The 18,700-nt window shown below is 68.3% G+C and overlaps 2 protein-coding genes across 2 annotated transcripts; both read left to right on the top strand.

Annotated features, from left to right (window-relative positions):
* Positions 1 to 371: 371 nt before the first annotated feature.
* Positions 372 to 14,006, top strand: LOC138825264 (post-GPI attachment to proteins factor 6-like). Its single transcript, XM_070019659.1, has 14 exons — positions 372 to 1,157; positions 1,241 to 1,448; positions 9,049 to 9,226; positions 9,319 to 9,526; positions 9,630 to 9,757; positions 9,846 to 10,114; positions 10,182 to 10,498; positions 10,803 to 10,893; positions 10,974 to 11,097; positions 11,371 to 11,507; positions 11,966 to 12,144; positions 12,218 to 12,364; positions 13,145 to 13,261; positions 13,583 to 14,006. Exons 1-14 carry the CDS (start codon positions 372 to 374, stop codon positions 13,877 to 13,879), a joined length of 3,186 nt encoding a protein of 1,061 aa, XP_069875760.1. The 3' UTR covers positions 13,880 to 14,006.
* A 985-nt stretch (positions 14,007 to 14,991) lies between these two features.
* Positions 14,992 to 18,700, top strand: LOC138825340 (large ribosomal subunit protein bL28m). The gene is made up of 5 exons (XM_070019756.1): positions 14,992 to 15,370; positions 17,110 to 17,262; positions 17,521 to 17,655; positions 17,737 to 17,823; positions 18,358 to 18,700. The coding sequence occupies exons 1-5, from the start codon at positions 15,083 to 15,085 to the stop codon at positions 18,463 to 18,465; spliced, it is 771 nt and encodes a 256-aa protein (XP_069875857.1). The 5' UTR covers positions 14,992 to 15,082; the 3' UTR covers positions 18,466 to 18,700.

Genomic DNA, 18,700 nt, shown 5'->3' with positions numbered 1-18,700 from the left:
GCCCCAGGCCCCGCGGAGTCGGCTGTGGCCGTCCGACGGCGGCGGCAGATAGCCAGGTGCGCGTCGCGGACTCCTACTTGGCGGACTCGTTCCGGTCCGTGCGGCGGTGGCTCCACCGCCCAGCCTCTTCGGCTTGGCCCGGAGCCCGCCTGCCGGTGTGGACGCTGGGCCTCCTCGGATCGGCGAGTCCCGTCAGGAACCCCAGGCCCGCCCCGCGCCGCCTCCTCCCCGGCCCGCCGCACCTGGCCGAAGGCGGAGACGGGACCCCCCCTCCCGCGGCCTTGCCCCCTGCTTGGGGGGGACCGCATCCAGGGCCCCCATCGCCCCCGTGGGCAGCGGGGCTCCCGAAGGGACCTTGAGAGGAGGGCGGGATGCGTCTGGGACGGGGGACGCGGGAAGCAGGAGGCGGAGGGCCCCTGGAGAGCGAGGCCCGCCTAGACCGCGCGCGGGCGCCACGGGACCCCCGAAAGAGGGCGCCTGGGGCACCGGACCCCAGCCCCACAGCCTCCCTGCACCCCATCTGGCTTCTCTGCAACCGGGGCCGCCCGACCCCGGGGTCCCCCCTGCGGAGGGGAGGCCGCTCCCGACCCCGGGGTCGCTCGGGCGCACGCGGCCACCTCCGTGGAGCCGCTGAGGACGCAGGGCGGCGGCGGCTCGAGGCCCAGCGTTCGCGGAGGGCCACCCTAGCGGCGACCACCGGACCTGAGCCCCGGCCGCCCCGAACCTGTGCCGGCGGCGCCGCCGGGGACGCTCCTCGCTCCCCCAACTTGGGCAGCCCCGAGCGAGGCGACAGCGCGGGGCCAGTGCCGCCGCCGGACGCACCACCCGGACCCGGCTCCACCTCCTCGCCAGGCCCGCCTCGGCCAGTCCGCCCGCCCCGCCCCTCCAAGCTTGCTCCGCCGGTACCTTCCCGCCAGGCCCGACCTCAGCCTCGCCCCGCCCCCGGCCGGGTCCGCCACGCCCCTCCAAGCTCTCGCCACGCCCCCGGCCGGGTCCGCCACGCCCCTCCAAGCTCTCGCCACGCCCCTCCAAGATCTCGCCACGCCCCTCCAAGCTCTCGCCACGCCCCGGCCGGGTCCGCCACGCCCCTCCAAGCTCTCGCCACGCCCCGGCCGGGTCCGCCACGCCCCTCCAAGCTCTCGCCACGCCCCGGCCGGGTCCGCCACGCCCCTCCAAGCTCTCGCCCCGCCCCCGGCCGGGTCCGCCACGCCCCTCCAAGCTCTCGCCACGCCCCTCCAAGCTCTCGCCACGCCCCCCGGCCGGGTCCGCCACGCCCCTCCAAGCTCTCGCCACGCCCCGGCGCCGCCTCCCGCCCGGACGCTGCGGGCCACTGGGGCTAAAACCCCGAAGAACACTCCGAGGTGTCCGCGAACCCCGCCGGGACTGCGCGGTCTCCGCGGCGGTGTGCGCCGGCCCCGAGTTCGAGAAGGAAAGCGCTGGACGTGGAGGTGCGGCCCGAGGCGCCGGGCGGGGTCCCCGCGGGGGCGCGAGAGGCCGCCGCCCGCCTCCGGCCTTGTGACCACGGTGCTGCCCGGCGTTGCGGGCGTGGTCGGCGCCCCGGGGCCCGGCCCGCAGGTCGCGGCTGCCGGTGGGGCGCGCACGGCGGTGGGCGGTGGGAGGTCGGAGCCCCGGCGGGGCTTTGAGCCCAGCGCTCCAGGCTCGCCCCGAGCCGCGGGGTTGGAGGCGCAGGTCCTGAGCTTGAGCCCTCCACACCCGGGGGAGGGAAGGCTCCGCCTCCGGGCGCAGCGCGTCGGGCCCGCGGGCGCCTCCCGGCGCGGGGCCAGCTTCCCCGCGCGCCGGGTGAGGACTGAGGCCCGGCCGCCCGCGGCGACGCGGGAGCAGCCCCCCCGCCCCGGGAGGCGGCCAGCGCCTCGAGTTCTCGCAACTGTGCGGGGAGCCCCGCAGCTGCGGAGGGCCAGCCCCGCCCGCGCCCCTCCTCGGCCTCCTGCCATCCAGGCCAGCGCCCTCCGGGACCGGCGCTGACCAGGCGGTCCTCCCAGGACCACGCACAAGCTCCGGGGTGGCCGAGCTGGACGCGTGGCTCAGCTGCGGGGACTGCCCGGCAAGCGTGCGTTCCGGTGTCCTGTCACGCACACAATTCCAGGTGCGCCCGGGCCCCCAAGGCCGCCAGTGTAACCTGCAGGCCAGTGCTTCTAGGACGTTCTGTGACATCACCCCCCCCCCCAGCTCTGGAAAGGCCAGGTCCCGCGGTAGCTGCCGCTGCCGCCGCCGCGGCACGTGCCGGCCCCGCACGTCCGCAGTGTCACGCGCCCCGGCCCGCCGCCGTGGTGCGGGGCCGGCGGCCAAGGGCTGTGCTGAGCCTCCCGCCGCGTGGCTGGGGAGGACGCGGTGGGACCCGTTAGGGCGGCCTGCAGCCACACCGGAGGGCCCTTCCTCCCCGTGCGCACCTCTCGGGCCGCCGGCCCGCACCGCTCACGGGGGGGGGGGGAGGAGCGGCCTCGCGACCCCGCAGCCTCTCGTGTCCATTGGTCCATTGCTAGATGTTTCGGTCAAGGCTTTGCTTTCCTTAGGGGGGCGAGGGGGGGGGGTCCGGGCTTGAACTCGGGACCGGGGCGCTTCCGGCCGCTTCTGCTCAAGTGGTGCCGAGGACTCGAACCCGGGGCCTCCTGCGAGGCGAGCGCTCGCTCTACCACTGAACCCCTTCCGGGCCCCGGCACCCCCGCCCCCCCCCCGCGGCCCCGGCACCCCCGCGCGGCCCCTGCCCGCCCCCCCCCGCGGCCCCTGCCCGCACCCCCCGCGGCCCCTGCCCGCCCCCCCCCGCGGCCCCTGCCCGCACCCCCCGCAGCCCCGGCGCCTCCGCCCCCCCCGCGGCCCCGGCGCCCCCGCCCCCCCCCGCAGCCCCGGCGCCTCCGCTCCCCCCGCGGCCCCGGCGCCCCCGCGGCCCCGCCCGCCCCCCCCCGCGGCCCCGGCGCCCCCGCGGCCCCGCCCGCCCCCCCCCGCGGCCCCGGCGCCCCCGCGGCCCCGCCCGCCCCCCCCCCGCGGCCCCCGCGGCCCCCGCCCGCCCCCCCCCCGCGGCCCGCTCCACGCCTCGTCCCCCGGCTCCAGCCCCGCGCGTCCCGAGGGCCCCCGTCGGTCTCCCGCGGCCCCTCCACCCGCGAGGCCCCCGGGGGCCCCGGAGCCCGGCCGGCTCCCGGCGGGGCGGGGCCTCGCGGGCGGAAGTGCCCGGGGCGCCGGCGGCCGGTGCGGCTGGGCCAGGGGAGCCCGCGTCCGTGGCGGGTCCGGGACGGCGGCGCGGGGCCCGGGCGGAGCCATGGGCCCGGCGGGGACCCGCGGCGCGGCGCGGGCGGCGGTGGCGGGGCCGCTGCTGCCGCTGCCGCTGCCGCTGCTGCTGCTGCTGGCGGCCCGGCACCCGCCCGCCGCCGGCGACGGCTGGAAGAGCGGTGAGCGGCGGGTCGGGATTGTGACTCACCCGGGCGCGGTGCGCTCCCCTGGCCGGGGGCGAGGGGCGAGGGGCGGCTCCGGGTCCCCGCGCGAACTCGCGTCTCCCCGCGCGGCCCCGGCTCCCCCCGCGCGGCCCCGGCTCCCCCCGCGCGAACTCGCGTCTCCCCGCGCGGCCCCGGCTCCCCCCGCGCGGCCCCGGCTCCCCCCGCGCGGCCCCGGCTCCCCCCGCGCGGCCCCGGCTCCCCCCGCGCGAACTCGCGTCTCCCCGCGCGGCCCCGGCTCCCCCCGCGCGGCCCCGGCTCCCCCCGCGCGGCCCCGGCTCCCCCCGCGCGAACTCGCGTCTCCCCGCGCGGCCCCGGCTCCCCCCGCGCGGCCCCGGCTCCCCCCGCGCGGCCCCGGCTCCCCCCGCGCGTCCTCGCGTCTCCCTGCGCGGCCCCGGCTCCCCCCGCGCGTCCTCGCGTCTCCCTGCGTGGCCCCGGCTCCCCCCGCGCGTCCTCGCGTCTCCCTGCGCGGCCCCGGCTCCCCCCGCGCGTCCTCGCGTCTCCCTGCGCGGCCCCGGCTCCCCCTGCGCGTCCTCGCGTCTCCCTGCGCGGCCCCGGCTCCCCCCGCGCGGCCCCGGCTCCCCCTGCGCGTCCTCGCGTCCCCCCGCGCGGCCCCGGCTCCCCCTGCTCGTCCTCGCGTCCCCCCGCGCGGCCCCGGCTCCCCCTGCGCGTCCTCGCGTCTCCCTGCGCGTCCTCGCGTCTCCCTGCGCGGCCTCGGCTCCCCCCGCGCGGCCCCGGGGCGTCGAGGGCCCGGGCGGTGGGGTCGCCGGGCTTCCCGCCGGCCTGTGGGGAAGGACCGGCGGGCCGACTGCGCCGGGGCTGGAGCGCCCCCGGCCTGGGCCCCGGGAGCCCGCGCTCCGCGGCTCTGCTCGCAGGCACTGCCGCCCTCGTCCCAATCCGCGGTGGTGGACCTGCGCTGTCCGACCCGCCGGGCTCTCCCCTCGCCCAGGCCCGCCGGGGTGGAGGGGCGCCGGCAGCGCCTGTGGGTGCGCGGGGTCTGTCTGTGGGTCCACAGGGTTGGTCTGTGGGTGCGCGGGGTCTGTCTGTGGGTCCACAGGGTCGGTCTGTGGGTCCACTGGTTGGTCTGTGGGTACACAGGGTTGCTCTGGGTACACAGGGTTGGTCTGTGGGTACACGGGTTGGTCTGTGGGTACATGGGTTGGTCTGCAGGAACACAGGGTTGGTCTGTGGGTTCACAGGGTTGGTCTGTGGGTTCACAGGGTGGGTCTGTGGGTTCACAGAGTTGGTCTGTGGGTTCACAGGGTCGGTCTGTGGGTCCACTGGTTGGTCTGTGGGTACACAGGGTTGCTCTGGGTACACAGGGTTGGTCTGTGGGTACACGGGTTGGTCTGTGGGTACATGGGTTGGTCTGCAGGAACACAGGGTTGGTCTGTGGGTTCACAGGGTTGGTCTGTGGGTACACAGGGTTGCTCTGGGTATACAGGGTTGGTCTGTGGGTACACGGGTTGGTCTGTGGGTTCACAGGGTTGGTCTGTGGGTACATGGGCTGGTCTGGAGGAACACAGGGTTGGTCTGTGAGTTCACAGGGTTGGTCTGCAGGTACACGGGTTGGTCTGTGGGTTCACAGGGTTGGTCTGCAGGTACACGGGTTGGTCTGTGGGTTCACAGGGTTGGTCTGCAGGTACACGGGTTGGTCTGCAGGTACACGGGTTGGTCTGCAGGTACATGGGTTGGTCTGTGGGTACATGGGTTGGTCTGTGGGTACACAGGGTCGGTGTGTGGGTTCACAGGGTTGGTCTGCAGGTACATGGGTTGGTCTGTGGGTTCACAGGGTCAGTCTGTGGGTACACAGGTTGGTCTGTGGGTTCACAGGGTTGGTCTGTGGGTACACAGGTTGGTCTGTGGGTTCACAGAGTTGGTCTGTGGGTTCACAGGGTCGGTCTGTGGGTCCACAGGGTTGGTCTGTGGGTACACAGGGTTGCTCTGGGTACACAGGGTTGGTCTGTGGGTACACAGGTTGGTGTGTAGGTACATGGGTTGGTCTGCAGGAACACAGGGTTGGTCTGTGGGTTCACAGGGTCGGTCTGTGGGTACACAGGTTGGTCTGTGGGTACACAGGGTTGGTCTGTGGGTACACAGGTTGGTCTGTGGGTTCACAGGGTTGCTCTGGGTAAATAGGGTTGGTCTGTGGGTACACAGGTTGGTCTGTGGGTACACAGGTTGGTCTGTGGGTACACAGGGTTGCTCTGGGTAAACAGGGTTGGTCTGTGGGTACACAGGGTTGGTCTGTGGGTACACGGGTTGGTCTGTGGGTACATGGGTTGGTCTGCAGGAACACAGGGTTGGTCTGTGAGTTCACAGGGTTGGTCTGCAGGTACACGGGTTGGTCTGTGGGTTCACAGGGTTGGTCTGCAGGTACACGGGTTGGTCTGCAGGTACACGGGTTGGTCTGTGGGTACACAGGGTTGGTGTGTGGGTTCACAGGGTTGGTCTGTGGGTTCACAGGGTCGGTCTGTGGGTACACAGGGTTGGTCTGTGGGTACACAGGGTCGGTGTGTGGGTTCACAGGGTTGGTCTGTGGATTCACGGGGTTGGTCTGCGTGTACACAGGTTGGGCTGTGGGTTCACAGGATTGCTCTGTGGGTACACAGGTTGGTCTGTGGGTACACAGGGTTGGTCTGTGGGTTCACAGGTTGGTCTGTGGGTACACAGGGTTGGTCTGCAGGTACACAGGGTTATTCTGCAGGTTCACAGGGTTGGTCTGTGGGTTCACAGGGTTGGTCTGTGGGTACACGGTTTGGTCTGTGGGTTCACAGGGTTGGTCTGCGGGTTCACAGGGTTATTCTGTGGGTACACAGGTTGGTCTGTGGGTACACGGGTTGTTCTGCGGGTACACAGGGTTGGTGTGTGGGTACATGGGTTGGTCTGTGGGTTCACGGGTTGGTCTGTGGGTACACGGGTTGTTCTGCGGGCACACAGGGTTGGTCTGTGGGTTCACAGGGTTGATCTGTGGGTACACAGGGTTGGTCTGCGGGTACACAGGTTGGTCTGCACACAGGAAGAACTTTCCCTGCCCAGCTCCTCAGGGGCTGGATGTTTGAGTAGCAAGGTAGAAGGGGTCTACCTTGCCTAGGACCTGTGCCCCCTCCTCCCATTCTCATGTTATCCTGAGGGGCCACAGCAGCTTCTGAAGCCTGGGCCACAGCCTGGTGAAAGGACCCACTGGACAGCAGATACGGAAAAGCCTGGAATAACACATTGTGGTAGAACTGGCCCTGTCCCTGCTCCCCAGCACAATTCCAGGTTGCTCTGAGCGCTCTGGCCCTGCCAGCTGACTGCTGCGAGGCGGAGTCACAAGGCTGGCTGGGGAGCAGCTGCTCACCCGGCTCTCCCTCCCTCTCTTGGGGCCACCACTCTTCCAGGGGCCAGAGGAAGGCTTCTGGGTGGAGGGCACTCAGCACCGAGGAGCCTAAAGGCTGTTCTTTTTCTGGAAGCTCTTTTCCACTTATTAACCTTGGAAAGTGGACATGCTGTCCGCTTTGGCCTTCCCAGGGAGTCTGACACCTAGAGAGGAACAACATTCAAGGGCACACAGAACACCGGCCTGAGCTGTCCCTAGAGATGGGGGGGCGGGGTGGAGCACTGAGCGGCCGCAGGACGGGGTCTGTCTAGGAGATGGGGGGCGTGGAGTACTGAGTGGCCGCAGGACGGGGTCTGTCTAGGAGATGGGGGGCGTGGAGTACTGAGCGGCCGCAGGACGGGGTCTGTCTAGGAGATGGGGGGCGTGGAGCACTGAGCGGCCGCAGGACGGGGTCTGTCTAGGAGATGGGGGTGCATGGAGTACTGAGCGGCCGCAGGACGGGGTCTGTCTAGGAGATGGGGGTGCATGGAGTACTGAGCGGCCGCAGGACGGGGTCTGTCTAGGAGATGGGGGTGCATGGAGTACTGAGCGGCCGCAGGACGGGGTCTGTCTAGGAGATGGGGGTGCATGGAGTACTGAGCGGCCGCAGGACGGGGTCTGTCTAGGAGATGGGGGTGCATGGAGTACTGAGCGGCCGCAGGACGGGGTATGTCTAGGAGATGGGGGGCGTGGAGTACTGAGCGGCCGCAGGACGGGGTCTGTCTAGGAGATGGGGTGCGTGTAGATGGGGGTGCATGGAGTACTGAGCGGCCGCAGGACGGGGTCTGTCTAGGAGATGGGGTGCATGGAGTACTGAGTGGCCGCAGGACGGGGTATGTCTAGGAGATGGGGGGCGTGGAGTACTGAGCGGCCGCAGGACGGGGTCTGTCTAGGAGATGGGGGTGTAGTACTGAGTGGCCGCAGGACGGGGTATGTCTAGGAGATGGGGGGCGTGGAGTACTGAGCGGCCGCAGGACGGGGTCTGTCTAGGAGATGGGGTGCATGGAGTACTGAGTGGCCGCAGGACGGGGTATGTCTAGGAGATGGGGTGCGTGGAGTACTGAGCGGCCGCAGGACGGGGTCTGTCTAGGAGATGGGGGGCGTGGAGTACTGAGTGGCCGCAGGACGGGGTATGTCTAGGAGATGGGGAGCGTGGAGTACTGAGTGGCCGCAGGACGGGGTATGTCTAGGAGATGGGGGGCGTGTAGATGGGGGGCGTGGAGTACTGAGTGGCCGCAGGACGGGGTCTGTCTAGGAGATGGGGGGCGTGGAGTACTGAGCGGCCGCAGGACGGGGTCTGTCTAGGTAGGCCGTTTGTCCCCCTTGGCGCTTGCTTTGCCCTTGTACCACCATGCTTGGGTGAGTGTCCTGGGAGCCCCTGGCTAGCCAAGCTTCTGGACTGGAGTCTTCTCCCCTATCAAGGTATTTTTCTAGGTAGAGATCTAGCGATGTCCCAGTTGTCACAGTCTAGGGATCAGCCAGACGCTGGGTCTGGGCCTGCACCTGTCCAGCAGGGCTGCTTTGTGCCCATCATGCTGGGAGGAGAAATGGAGCATTTGCTGGGCTCAAGTAGGGCAGAACCAATATTTGATGGCCATCTAGGAAGAGGGCTGCTGGGCCCTGGGTGGGCCCCTCAGCATTTGCTGGGCTCAAGTAGGGCAGAACCCGTATTTGATGGCCATCTAGGAAGAGGGCTGGTGGGCCCTGGGTGGGCCCCTCTGAAGAACCGGTGGGAGAGGGCGTGGGGCTTGACTGGAAGCTACTGCATGAGAGCCAGATCCCAGGGAGTGGCTGCGGCCCTCCGCAGGGAAGGAACAGAAACTGCTGCCTCGGGCTGGGAAGGCAGTGCAGTGGTAGAGCGCTTGCCTTGCATGCCTGAGGCCCTGGGTTCAATTCCTCAGCACCACATAAGCAAAAAGAAAAAAGCCGGAAGTGGCGCTGTGGCTCAAGTGGTAGAGCACTAGCCTTGAGCTGAATTGCTGAGGGACAGCGCCCAGGCCCAGAGTTCAGGCCCCATGACCGGACCTCCCCCCCGCCCCCCGCAAAAAAAGCAACTGCTGCCTCACCGGAGGGGAAAATGACTTAGCCTCCAGGGGTCAGAAGGTAGCTGGACCCTGGGCCAAGGTCTGCACACGGAGGGGCCAGGCCCTCCCCTCCCTCGGGGGCTCCAAGCCGGGTGCTGTGGGGGTTGGGTTGCCTCCCAGAGGCAGTGTCTACTCCGGCTGACGCAGCTTCCTTCCGCAGAGGCTGACCTGGTCCCCGAACACTTCTCCCAGGCACCGCAGAAGCTGTCCTTCTACAGCTGGTACGGCAGTGTCCGGCTCTTCCACTTCCGTGTGCCCCCAGACACCGCACGGCTGCACTGGCTGCTACATGCGTCCCAGGAGAGCAGCCGCGCGTGCCCTGACGTGGAGATCACCGTGTAGGTGCCCAGCCCTTGCACACGCGCACGCACCCACGCGTGCTGTGCCTGCCCGAGCATCACGCGTGGTCCCGCCTGTCCTCTTCCTCCAGGCACTTCCGCGCCGGGGCCCCTCCTGTCATCAACCCTCTGGGCACCAGCTTCTCCAACACCACCTCCGTGCGGGCCTCCTTCCGCATCAGGACCCTGTTCAGCACCATGCTGCTGGGCAATACTTCCGTCAACATCTCCCACCCGGCTCCTGGGGATTGGTTTGTGGCCGCCCACTTGCCCCCCTCCTCCCAGAAGATTGAGGTGAAGGTGAGAGGCAGGGCCCCCTGTGCTGACGGCTGGCTTTCTCTGGGCTCCACCGGCCCCATTACCCTTAGTCCTGACGCTCCTGCCCCCATCCCTCCTCTCCCAGGACTTTGTTTCCACCTGTGCCTACATCTTCCAGCCTGACATGCTGGTCATGCGCATGGTTGAGGTCTCCATCCTGGAGCCCGATGTGCCCCTTCTGAAGACCCTCCTCTCCCGCCCGACCTACCTCAAGTGAGTGGGGCCCTGGGGAAGGCCGAGGAATCTCTCCTGGAAGCGGAAGACCCGCAGAACCTGAGCACGGCAAACCCCCTCGCTGCAGGGTCTTTGTCCCCGAGTACACCCAGGAACTCCGGCTGGAGCTGCAGGGGTGTGCGTCCAAAGACGGCCCCGGCTGCCCTGTGCAGCTCACGGTGGGCACAGCCGCTTTGCCCAGAAACTTCCAGAAGGTGCTGACCTGCAGCAGCCTCTCCCCCTCCTGCCACGTTCTGCTGCCCTCACCACCCTGGGGCCGGTGGCTGCAAGTGGTAGCCGAGAGCCTGGCCGAGCCACCGCTGTCGGTAGCCTTCAGTGCCGAGGCCACGCTCACAGGTGGGCCACCGGGAGCGGGGGGGAGGGGTCCTGCCCAGGCCCCCGTCTAAGCTCCCCGTCCTCACAGCCTGCAGGCCGTGGAGGGTGACTCTACACCGGCTCGGGCAAAACAGTTCAGACCAGAGCAATGACACCTCTGCAGACCAGCTCCCACGCCCCGGGCCGCGGGCCCCGGGCCCCTGTGGCCGAGAGTGCGGTGGCCCCTTGCGCCTCCTGACCTACCCACTCCTGAGGGAGGACGTGGACGTGCTGTCCGTGCGCTTCCAGCCCCTGGACGGGGTCACGGTGCTGCTGCGCCCGGACTCACTCTCTGTGATGCGTCTCCACCTCGACACAGGCATGGACAGCGGGGGCTCCTTCACCGTCACCCTGAGAGCAAACGAGGTACAGGCCTGAACCAGGCTGCCTGTGAGGGGCTCCGTGCAGGCTCAGCGCGCTGGGGGACTGGCTTTGCAGGGAGCCCACAGCAGGCCGGACTTTGAGGCAACGGCAGAGTGGCAGCACCGGTCGATCTGAGCACGGACGGTGCCCCTCAGGGCAGCCCCGTCCCTGTAAGCGGGTCGTTCGAGGCGAGTGTGCGGGCATCGAGGGAAGTGCCAGCAGAGAGTGGCACCTGGTGAACAGCGGGGCTGCCTCCCGGGGGGGTGTGTGTGTAAGGAGCCCACTCTCACACCATGCTCCCTTCCAGACAGAGATCACGAACAGCACCCTGATAGCCGCTTGTGTGAATGCCGCTTCACCCTTCCTCCGCTTCAACGCTTCCCTCAACTGCACCACAGGTACGATGGCAGCCGCATCTGGCAGGGAGGGTGGCAGGACCTCCCGGCCCCCTCTGACACGCTGTTCCCGCTCCGTGCAGCCTTCTTCCAGGGCTACCCTTTGTCTCTGAACACTCTATCTCCCACGGCCAGCCTCACCATCCCCTACCCAGAGACAGACAGCTGGTACCTCTCCCTGCAGCTTGTGTGCCCCGAGAGCCCCAGGTATGTAAACCTAGGGCTTACGCGGTGCGGGGCTGCCGGCGAGTCCCTGCGTTCAGAATCATGACTGGGTGCCCGGGCCTGGTGTTTGGGAGTGACCCAATGTCCTGCCGCCACCAGGACGTCTGCCTTCCGTGTGAGGAGCTCTTCCCTTTCCCTCCTCTCCCCCTCCCACGGCAGTCCTGACAGAGGGAAAGGCTGAGGTGGAGCGCGGCCAGGGGCGTGCGTGTGTCTGTAAGCTGCTGGCGGTCCAGCCTCGTGGCCCCTTCTCTGCAGGGACTGTGAGCAGGCCCGGGTCCGCGTGGAGACCACCTTGTACCTGACACCCTGTCTGGATGACTGTGGGCCATACGGCCAGTGCCTCCTACTCCGCAGACACAGCTACGTGTATGCGGGCTGCAGCTGCAAGGCGGGTGAGTCCAGGCAGGGCCGTCTCTCGGCCGCCTTTGGCGTTCCTGCCCTGCCCCCGCCAGAACCGGACGGAGTGCTCCCACAGCGCAAAGCCAGGACAAATGCCATCCACCCCCCCTTCGGGCCCTCCATAGTCCACTCACACAGGGAGACCCGAGTATCCCGAGTGAGCCTCCCGACCTCGGCTTGCATCCGTGGCCAGCCCATGCCCCTACATTGGCCCTCACCTGCCCAGGCCTAGCACACTTGCCCACACGTGGCTCCCTCTGTCATCATCTGCTCCCCCGTCCCCTGCCCACGCCTGTTCCCACCTGCTGCACCCGGCCTTGGTGCCGGCTGTCCCTTCTGACCTGGCCTGCTCCCGCCTGAGGAAAGGGCTCCAAAGCGTCCAGTCCCTGTCCGCATGCAGGCCTGGTCCCAGCTGCCCCGCTCAGCACCCTGGCTGTTGCGTGGCCTCCAGGCTGGCGTGGATGGAGCTGCACGGATAACGGCACGGCCCAGACGGTGGCGCAGCAGAAGGCAGCGGCGCTCCTGCTCACCCTCAGCAACCTCATGTTCCTGGCCCCCATCGCCGTGTCAGTGCACCGTGCCTTCCTGGTGGAAGCCTTCGTCTACTTGTACACCATGTTCTTCTCGACGGTAGGCCCGGTCCATGCCTCCCGGGACCTGAGGGTGGGGAGGTCCGGGCTGCGCTCACCGCCCCGCTTTGCAGTTCTACCACGCCTGTGACCAGCCAGGGGAGGCCATGCTGTGCATCCTCAACTACGACACACTGCAGTACTGTGACTTTCTGGGCTCTGGGGCATCCACCTGGGTCACCATCCTCTGCATGGCCCGGCTGAAGACTGTGCTGAAACACGTGAGTGGCCTCCGGGATGAGCTGAGCTCCCAGGACACAGAAGCCCACACGCAGCACGCCAGGGCCGCGGGAGAGGGCACAGGAAGGGCGTTTGGCTTGAATCGCCTAACAACCAGCTATTCTGGATGGGTGGAGTAGCTCAAGTGACTGAGGGCCCACCTAGCAGGCTCAAGGACTTCAGCTCAAATTCTAGTACCTCTTAAAAAAAAAGAAAGGAGAAGTCACATGGTATGTAGCTGTCACTGGAAAAAACCACCAGTAACTGTGAAGGAATAGGGCAATAAGGGGACATCAGAAGCACGGTGGTGGGCAGAGTGAGCAAGGCTCTACAAGGCCCTATCCCGTCTCCTTGAGAAACCCCAGCTACGCTTCTGGAATCCCTGGCCCTCGGACATGACAGGGGCTTAGTGTGGCCAGTGGAAATGCTTTGTGGTACTGGTGGACTGTGTTCTCTGTGTCTGCAGGGTCTGTTCTGAACTGCAGGCCAGGTGATGTCCTGGAGGCACCACTGGAGTGCGTGCTGGTCAGGACCCCGTGGTGGTGGGGTTCTAGGACCTTGGGGTCCCAGAAGCACCAAGGCTGTATTCATCTATAAGCAATCAGGGGCTTTTCTCCCAGCCCACAGAGCAGGGCAAAGTTAGCCAGCAGCTCCCCAGAGAACAGGCAGAAGTGCCAAGGGCCATGGCAGGTGCATGGCCGCCTGCTCCTGTGAGTCTTGGGTTGGTATAGAGGACCCCAGCTAAACCTGGGGACACACGGCTGTCGCCATGTCTTTTCCAGATCCTGTTTGTCCTGGGCACGCTGGTCATGGCCATGTCCTTGCAGCTGGACCGCAGGGGCATCTGGAACTTGATGGGGCCCTGCCTCTTTGCCTTCGTGATCATGTCCTCCATGTGGGTAAGGAGCTAGAAAAGACAGATGCTCTTGCCCAGGTTCTGGGAGAAGAGTCAGGACCTTTGTTCCAGCCATGCCCCTAGTCCTGTGGAGAAGGCTGGGGGGCACAGCACTGGCTGAGGGCTGCTAAGGCCAGTAATGCATCTGAGACCCGGGTTTGAGGACTGAGGATGTGTGGCCATGTGCCCTTGAGCCCCTCACCCCATGCAGCCTACCTCATGGTTCTGGCTGCCCAGACCCAGAGGGGCCCCTGCAACCATTGGGCCTAGTCAGTTGGAGGCTGCAGCCAGTCTACAGCAACGGCTGTGTGTCTGTCTGCTCCAGGTGTACCGCTGTGGGCATCGGCGCCAATGCTACCCTACCTCGTGGCAGCGCTGGGTCTTCTACCTCTTGCCTGGCATCTCCATGGCCTCCGTGGGCATCGCCATCTACACCTCCATGATGACGAATGACAACTATTACTACACACACAGCATCTGGCACATGCTGCTGGCTGGAGGCGCGGCTTTCCTGCTGCCACCCCGGGAGGAACAGGTTGAGCCCTGGGCCTGCTCACAGAAGCTCCCCTGTCACTATCAGATCTGTAGGAATGATCGAGATGAACTGTACACAGTGACATAATGCGGCCAGCTCAGGGAACTCTGCCGCTTGGATGGACTCTTCAACCAGGAGCTGAGTCATAGGAAGAAGAGCCTCAGCCAGATTGGTTCCCAACAGAATAAAATTGTGCTGCGACTGCTTCCTCCTACAGCAGAGAGGGCCGCCCACTCTCTCCAAGCCACCAGCTCCCGTGTCTGAGGCTCCGCTGTTCCTACCATGGCCTCTGGAGACTGCCGACACCACGTGTGGGGTGGAGCCCTGTGCTCCGTGGCCCTGGGGATGGTTACAAGTGTAGAGAACCCCCTTTGCCTTCACTCTGTGTGAGGCTGGGACATAGGACCTGCTGCGCGCCCCGCCGCCGCCGTCCCGGCCGTGCGCTCCCTGACGGCCGGCCTGCCCAGGGCCTGTCTCCCGGGGTCTCTGCCTCGGTCTCTCCCCTTCTCCTCTGTGGGAGCCACACGCATCCTGGGAAGGGGATGTGACAGCGCCAGCCTTGCTCTGCCCGGGTTCACCCCGGAGGCGCTGGGGCCTGGAGTGGCCCGAGGAGCTAAGAGGTCGCTCTGCCTCACCACCCATCGGGGGACGGGATGGGACGGGACGGGACGGGACGGGACGGGACGGGACGGCCTCTCGGGCCCGGCTGCGTGCTGGGCCGGGTCCGGGGGCCGCAGGGGAGCCGCCCTCGGGGGGCTGCGCCCGCGGACCCCGTGGCCCTCGCGTCCCAGAGGCCGGTGTCCGCGGCCCCCGGCACCGCGGCCTGAGCGTTGACAGGGTGAAGGGGTCGAGGGCCCGCGAGCGGGGCGCGGGGCGGAGCCGGGCGCGGGGCGGGGCGCAGAGCGCGGGGCGGGGCGCAGGGGGCGGGGGGGCGGGGCGCAGAGCGCGGGGCGGGGCGCAGAGCGGGGCGGGGGGCGGGGGGCGGGGCGGGGCTCGGGCTCGGGTTCAGCTCCGCGGCCCGGGCCGCGCCCGGCCGGAGCGGTTTGGAGCGCGGTCCTGCGCCCGGCCCCGGGGCCGCGGCCTCCGTGGACCCGCCGGGCCGCGCGCCAGCTCGGGGTTGACTGACAGGCTCTGCGGCCCATCGGCCGCGGGCGGAAGCAGCCCGGAGCACTTCCGCTTCCGTTGGGTGCCGCGCGTCCGCGGGCTTGAGGCCGCCTCGGGAGGACGCCGGCCCCGCCGCGCCCCGCGCTCCGCCCCGCCGCGCCCCGCCGCGCCCCGCCGCCCCCCGCGATGCCCCTGCACAGGTTCCCGCGCCACCTGTGGCCGCGCCTGCGGCTGCGGGACGGCATCTGCTCCCGCCTGCCCGCACACTTCCTGCGCTCGCTGGAGGACGAGCGGCCGCCCGCGCCCGTCCACTACCGACCCCACGGGGCCCGGTTCAAGATCCACCCCCGGAGCGGGCAGCGGGAGCGCGTGCAGGACGTGCCGGTCCCCCTGCACCGGCCGCCCGAGGCGCAGCGCGGGCTGTGGGGCGGCGAGGGCTGGGTCCTGGGCTACAGGTACGCCAACGACGACAAGGTGAGCGCGCGGCCCGGCCGGGCCCCCCCCCCCCCCGGGCCCCGGCCCCCCCCGGGCCCCGGCCCCCCCCCCGGGCCCCGGCCCCCCCCCCCGGGCCCCGGCCACCCCCCCCCGGGTCCCGGCCCCCCCCCCGGGCCCCGGCCACCCCCCCCGGGTCCCGGCCCCCCCCCCCGGGCCCCGGCCACCCCGGGCCCCGGCCACCCCCCCCCCCGGGCCCCGGCCACCCCCCCCCGGGCCCCGGCCACCCCCCCGGGCCCCGGCCACCCCGGGCCCCGGCCACCCCCCCCCCCCGGGCCCCGGCCACCCCCCCCCCGGGCCCCGGCCCCCCCCCGGGCCCGGCCCCCCCCCCCCGGGCCCCGGCCACCCCCCCCGGGCCCCGGCCCCCCCCCCGGGCCCCGGCCACCCCCCCGGGCCCCGGCCACCCCCCCCGGGCCCCGGCCACCCCCCCCCGGGCCCCGGCCACCCCCTCGGGCCCCGGCCACCCCCCCCCGGGCCCCGGCCACCCCCCCTCCCGGGCCCCGGCCACCCCCCCGGGCCCCGGCCACCCCCCCCCCGGCCCCGGCCACCCCCCCCGCGGGCCCCGGCCACCCCCCCCCCGGGCCCCGGCCACCCCCTCCCTGGCCCCGGCCACCCCCCCCCCCCCCGGGTTCAAGCTCCGGGCGGCCCCCGGCACGGCGAACCGGCCGGGCACAACGGTTTGCTACGGTGTCCAGTGCGCCAAGGGGGTGGGGAGGGGAACCGCGCGGAAAACAGGCAAACATGGGCCGAGAGCCGGCCGCGGGGTGTCCTGAGAGGAGGCCGCCTGGGACAGGCCTGGGCCCGGCCCAGCACCCGGGGATGGGAGGAGGCGCTGAGGGCCGCCGGGCTGGGCACCGTTGGCCTCGTTTGTGCGGTGGGGACAGAACTAGCCAGGCAGGCCCGCATCAGCGGCTCAGCCCAGACCCGAGGACCACAGTTCAGAGCCGGCCAGCTGGGGCAGAAAAGCCCGTGGGACTATCTCCGGTTAACTGCCAAAGAAGCTGGAAGTGGAGCTGGGGTTCAAGTGTAGAACTAGCCTGGATCACAAAAGCTCAGGGACAGTGCCCAGGCCCTGAGTTCAAGCCCCAGGACTGGGACACTGTCACTCACTCACACATACACAGACAAGGTAGGAAGGGGCTGGGCACTGGGCCTGAAACTATAATCCTAGCTGTTTGGGGGACAGATCTGAAGATCAGCCTAGGCAGGCCTTCTCAAGACTCTTATCTCTAATTAATTAGTACAAGGCTTAAGTGGAAGTATGAGTCAAGTGGTAGAGCACCAGCCATGAGTGAAAAAGACAAGCAAGATCCCAAAGTCCTGAGTTCAAGTCCCAGTACCCAAACAAAAAGAGAAAAACAAGGAAGCAGAGACACCCTTGGCAGGGGCAGTCAGCCTCTGGTCTCTCTCCTAAGTCCTAGGAAAGGAGACTGTTGGAGCCCCGCCAGGCTTCCACCTTCCTTTTCATGTGGCCCTTGGGTTGCTTATGTTACCGTCATCTGAGCACTTGGAACACATATCAGCAGGCTTGGGTCAAGGGAAGGAGAAGCCAGCCCTGAGGTTAGCGGCCAGGGTCAGCCCCAGGTCTAGAATCTCACAGCAGTGCGTACCAGGTAGCGCCTCCAGCGGGAGAAGCATAGGTGAGTGGGAGCCAGTGGCCCAGCCCACCATGAAGGGCCTGGAAGGGATTTACACTTACGGAGTCTCTGTTGCACCTTCAGCTCTCAGCAAGAGTGAAGAAGGTGTGGAAGCCCCAGCTGTTTCAGCGGGAGCTGTACAGTGAGATCTTGGATAAGAAGTTCACTGTGACTGTCACCATGCGGACCTTGGATCTCATCGACGAGGCCTATGGGTTCGACTTCTATATCCTCAAGGCAAGGGGGCAGTGCGTGTATAGCAGGGCCTGGCGGCCAGATTCCAGGGAGGCTCAGCATCTGGACACTGGGCCACATGGTGTTTGCCGTGGCCAGTACAAAACCGTGACCACATCCCACGGCAGCCCAAATGGGTCTTTGCTGCCTGCAGGAGGGATCTGAGTGAGCAAAGCCTTCTGCTTCTGGCCTGCTCTGGGCTGGGTGGTGGGGTGGTGGGGCACTGGCACAGCACCTGGCCTCATGTGAACCCCCTTCCAGACCCCAAAGGAGGACCTGTGCTCCAAGTTTGGGATGGATCTCAAGCGAGGTATGCTATTGAGGCTTGCCCGCCAGGACCCTCAGCTGCATCCGGATGACCCCGAACGGAGGGCAGCCATCTACAACAAGTACAAGGTGAGGGCTTCCCCTTGCCCTCCCTGCTGCTCCTGCCTGTTAGACACTGGGCTTCTCTGAGCTCTCCATTTGCCTGACCAGGACTTTGCCATCCCAGAGGCAGAGGCCGAGTGGGTTGGCCTGACCATGGAGGAGGCTGTGGAGAAGCAGAGGCTCCTGGAAGAGAAGGTGAGCGCCGGGCTACTGCTGCCTTCCAGGCCAAGGGACAGACGGGTGGAGAGAGCCTGGGCTGGGGAGGCCACACCTGCTGGTGTGCATGCTGCCTCCTGCCCCCTGTCCCCTGGGGAGCGCAGGACCTTCGCCCTGCTGCATTTACTCAGGACCTGACATTCTCCAAAGCCTTCTTTTGTTTCTGTTCCCAAGAAGGGTCTGGGACCTGTGGGGGCTGCTGGCTCAGGCAGCTGCCAATGCCATTGGCAGCTAGCTGCCCACACTCACTCCACTTAGTGTGTATCTGTGACCCCAGGGCAGCCAGAGGCAGGCCTGTGACTCCTGTGTCCCTAAGGGAAGAAAGCCACCTGCGTAGGCGGTGCCTTCCACTGCCACAAGCAACCTCGTGTGACCCTGTCACTGAGCCTGAGGGGCTCATTGGGCATCGACCCCATACCCTCTGAGCAGTGGCCGCCAGCTGGTTCCCGCCTTTGCCAGAGCTCTAGCTGCTCTGGGCAAATGTGAGCCTCACTCTGACCCTCTCTCATCCAGGACCCCGTCCCCCTATTCAAGATCTATGTGGAGGAGCTGGTGGAACAGCTTCAGCAGCAGGTCCTGTCAGAGCCCGCAGTGGTGCAGAAGATAGCCAGTGGGAAGTGACCACAGGGCCCAGCGTCCTCTCGGCCACATCCTGGAGTGGCCACAGGGGTTCCTGTGTACTGGCCACACGGGGCAGTCTTTTCAGAGGCCCTGGGGGGCATTTTGTCCCTGCACTGGAGACCTGGAACTAAGCAGTGGCCGTCTAGGTGGGTGATGGTGGCTGGCAGCGTTGATTGTGCCTGTGGGTCTGGAAGGGAGTAAACGGAGCCCAGCTGCGTGTGTGCTCCTCCTGGGG

The sequence above is a fragment of the Dipodomys merriami genome, unplaced genomic scaffold (assembly GCF_024711535.1).
Source record: "Dipodomys merriami isolate MVZ:Mamm:240054 unplaced genomic scaffold, mDipMer1.0.p SCAF_137, whole genome shotgun sequence".
Lineage (NCBI taxonomy): Eukaryota > Metazoa > Chordata > Mammalia > Rodentia > Heteromyidae > Dipodomys > Dipodomys merriami.
Note: the sequence above shows the minus strand (reverse complement) of the source record. Positions and strands in the feature narration are given on the sequence as shown.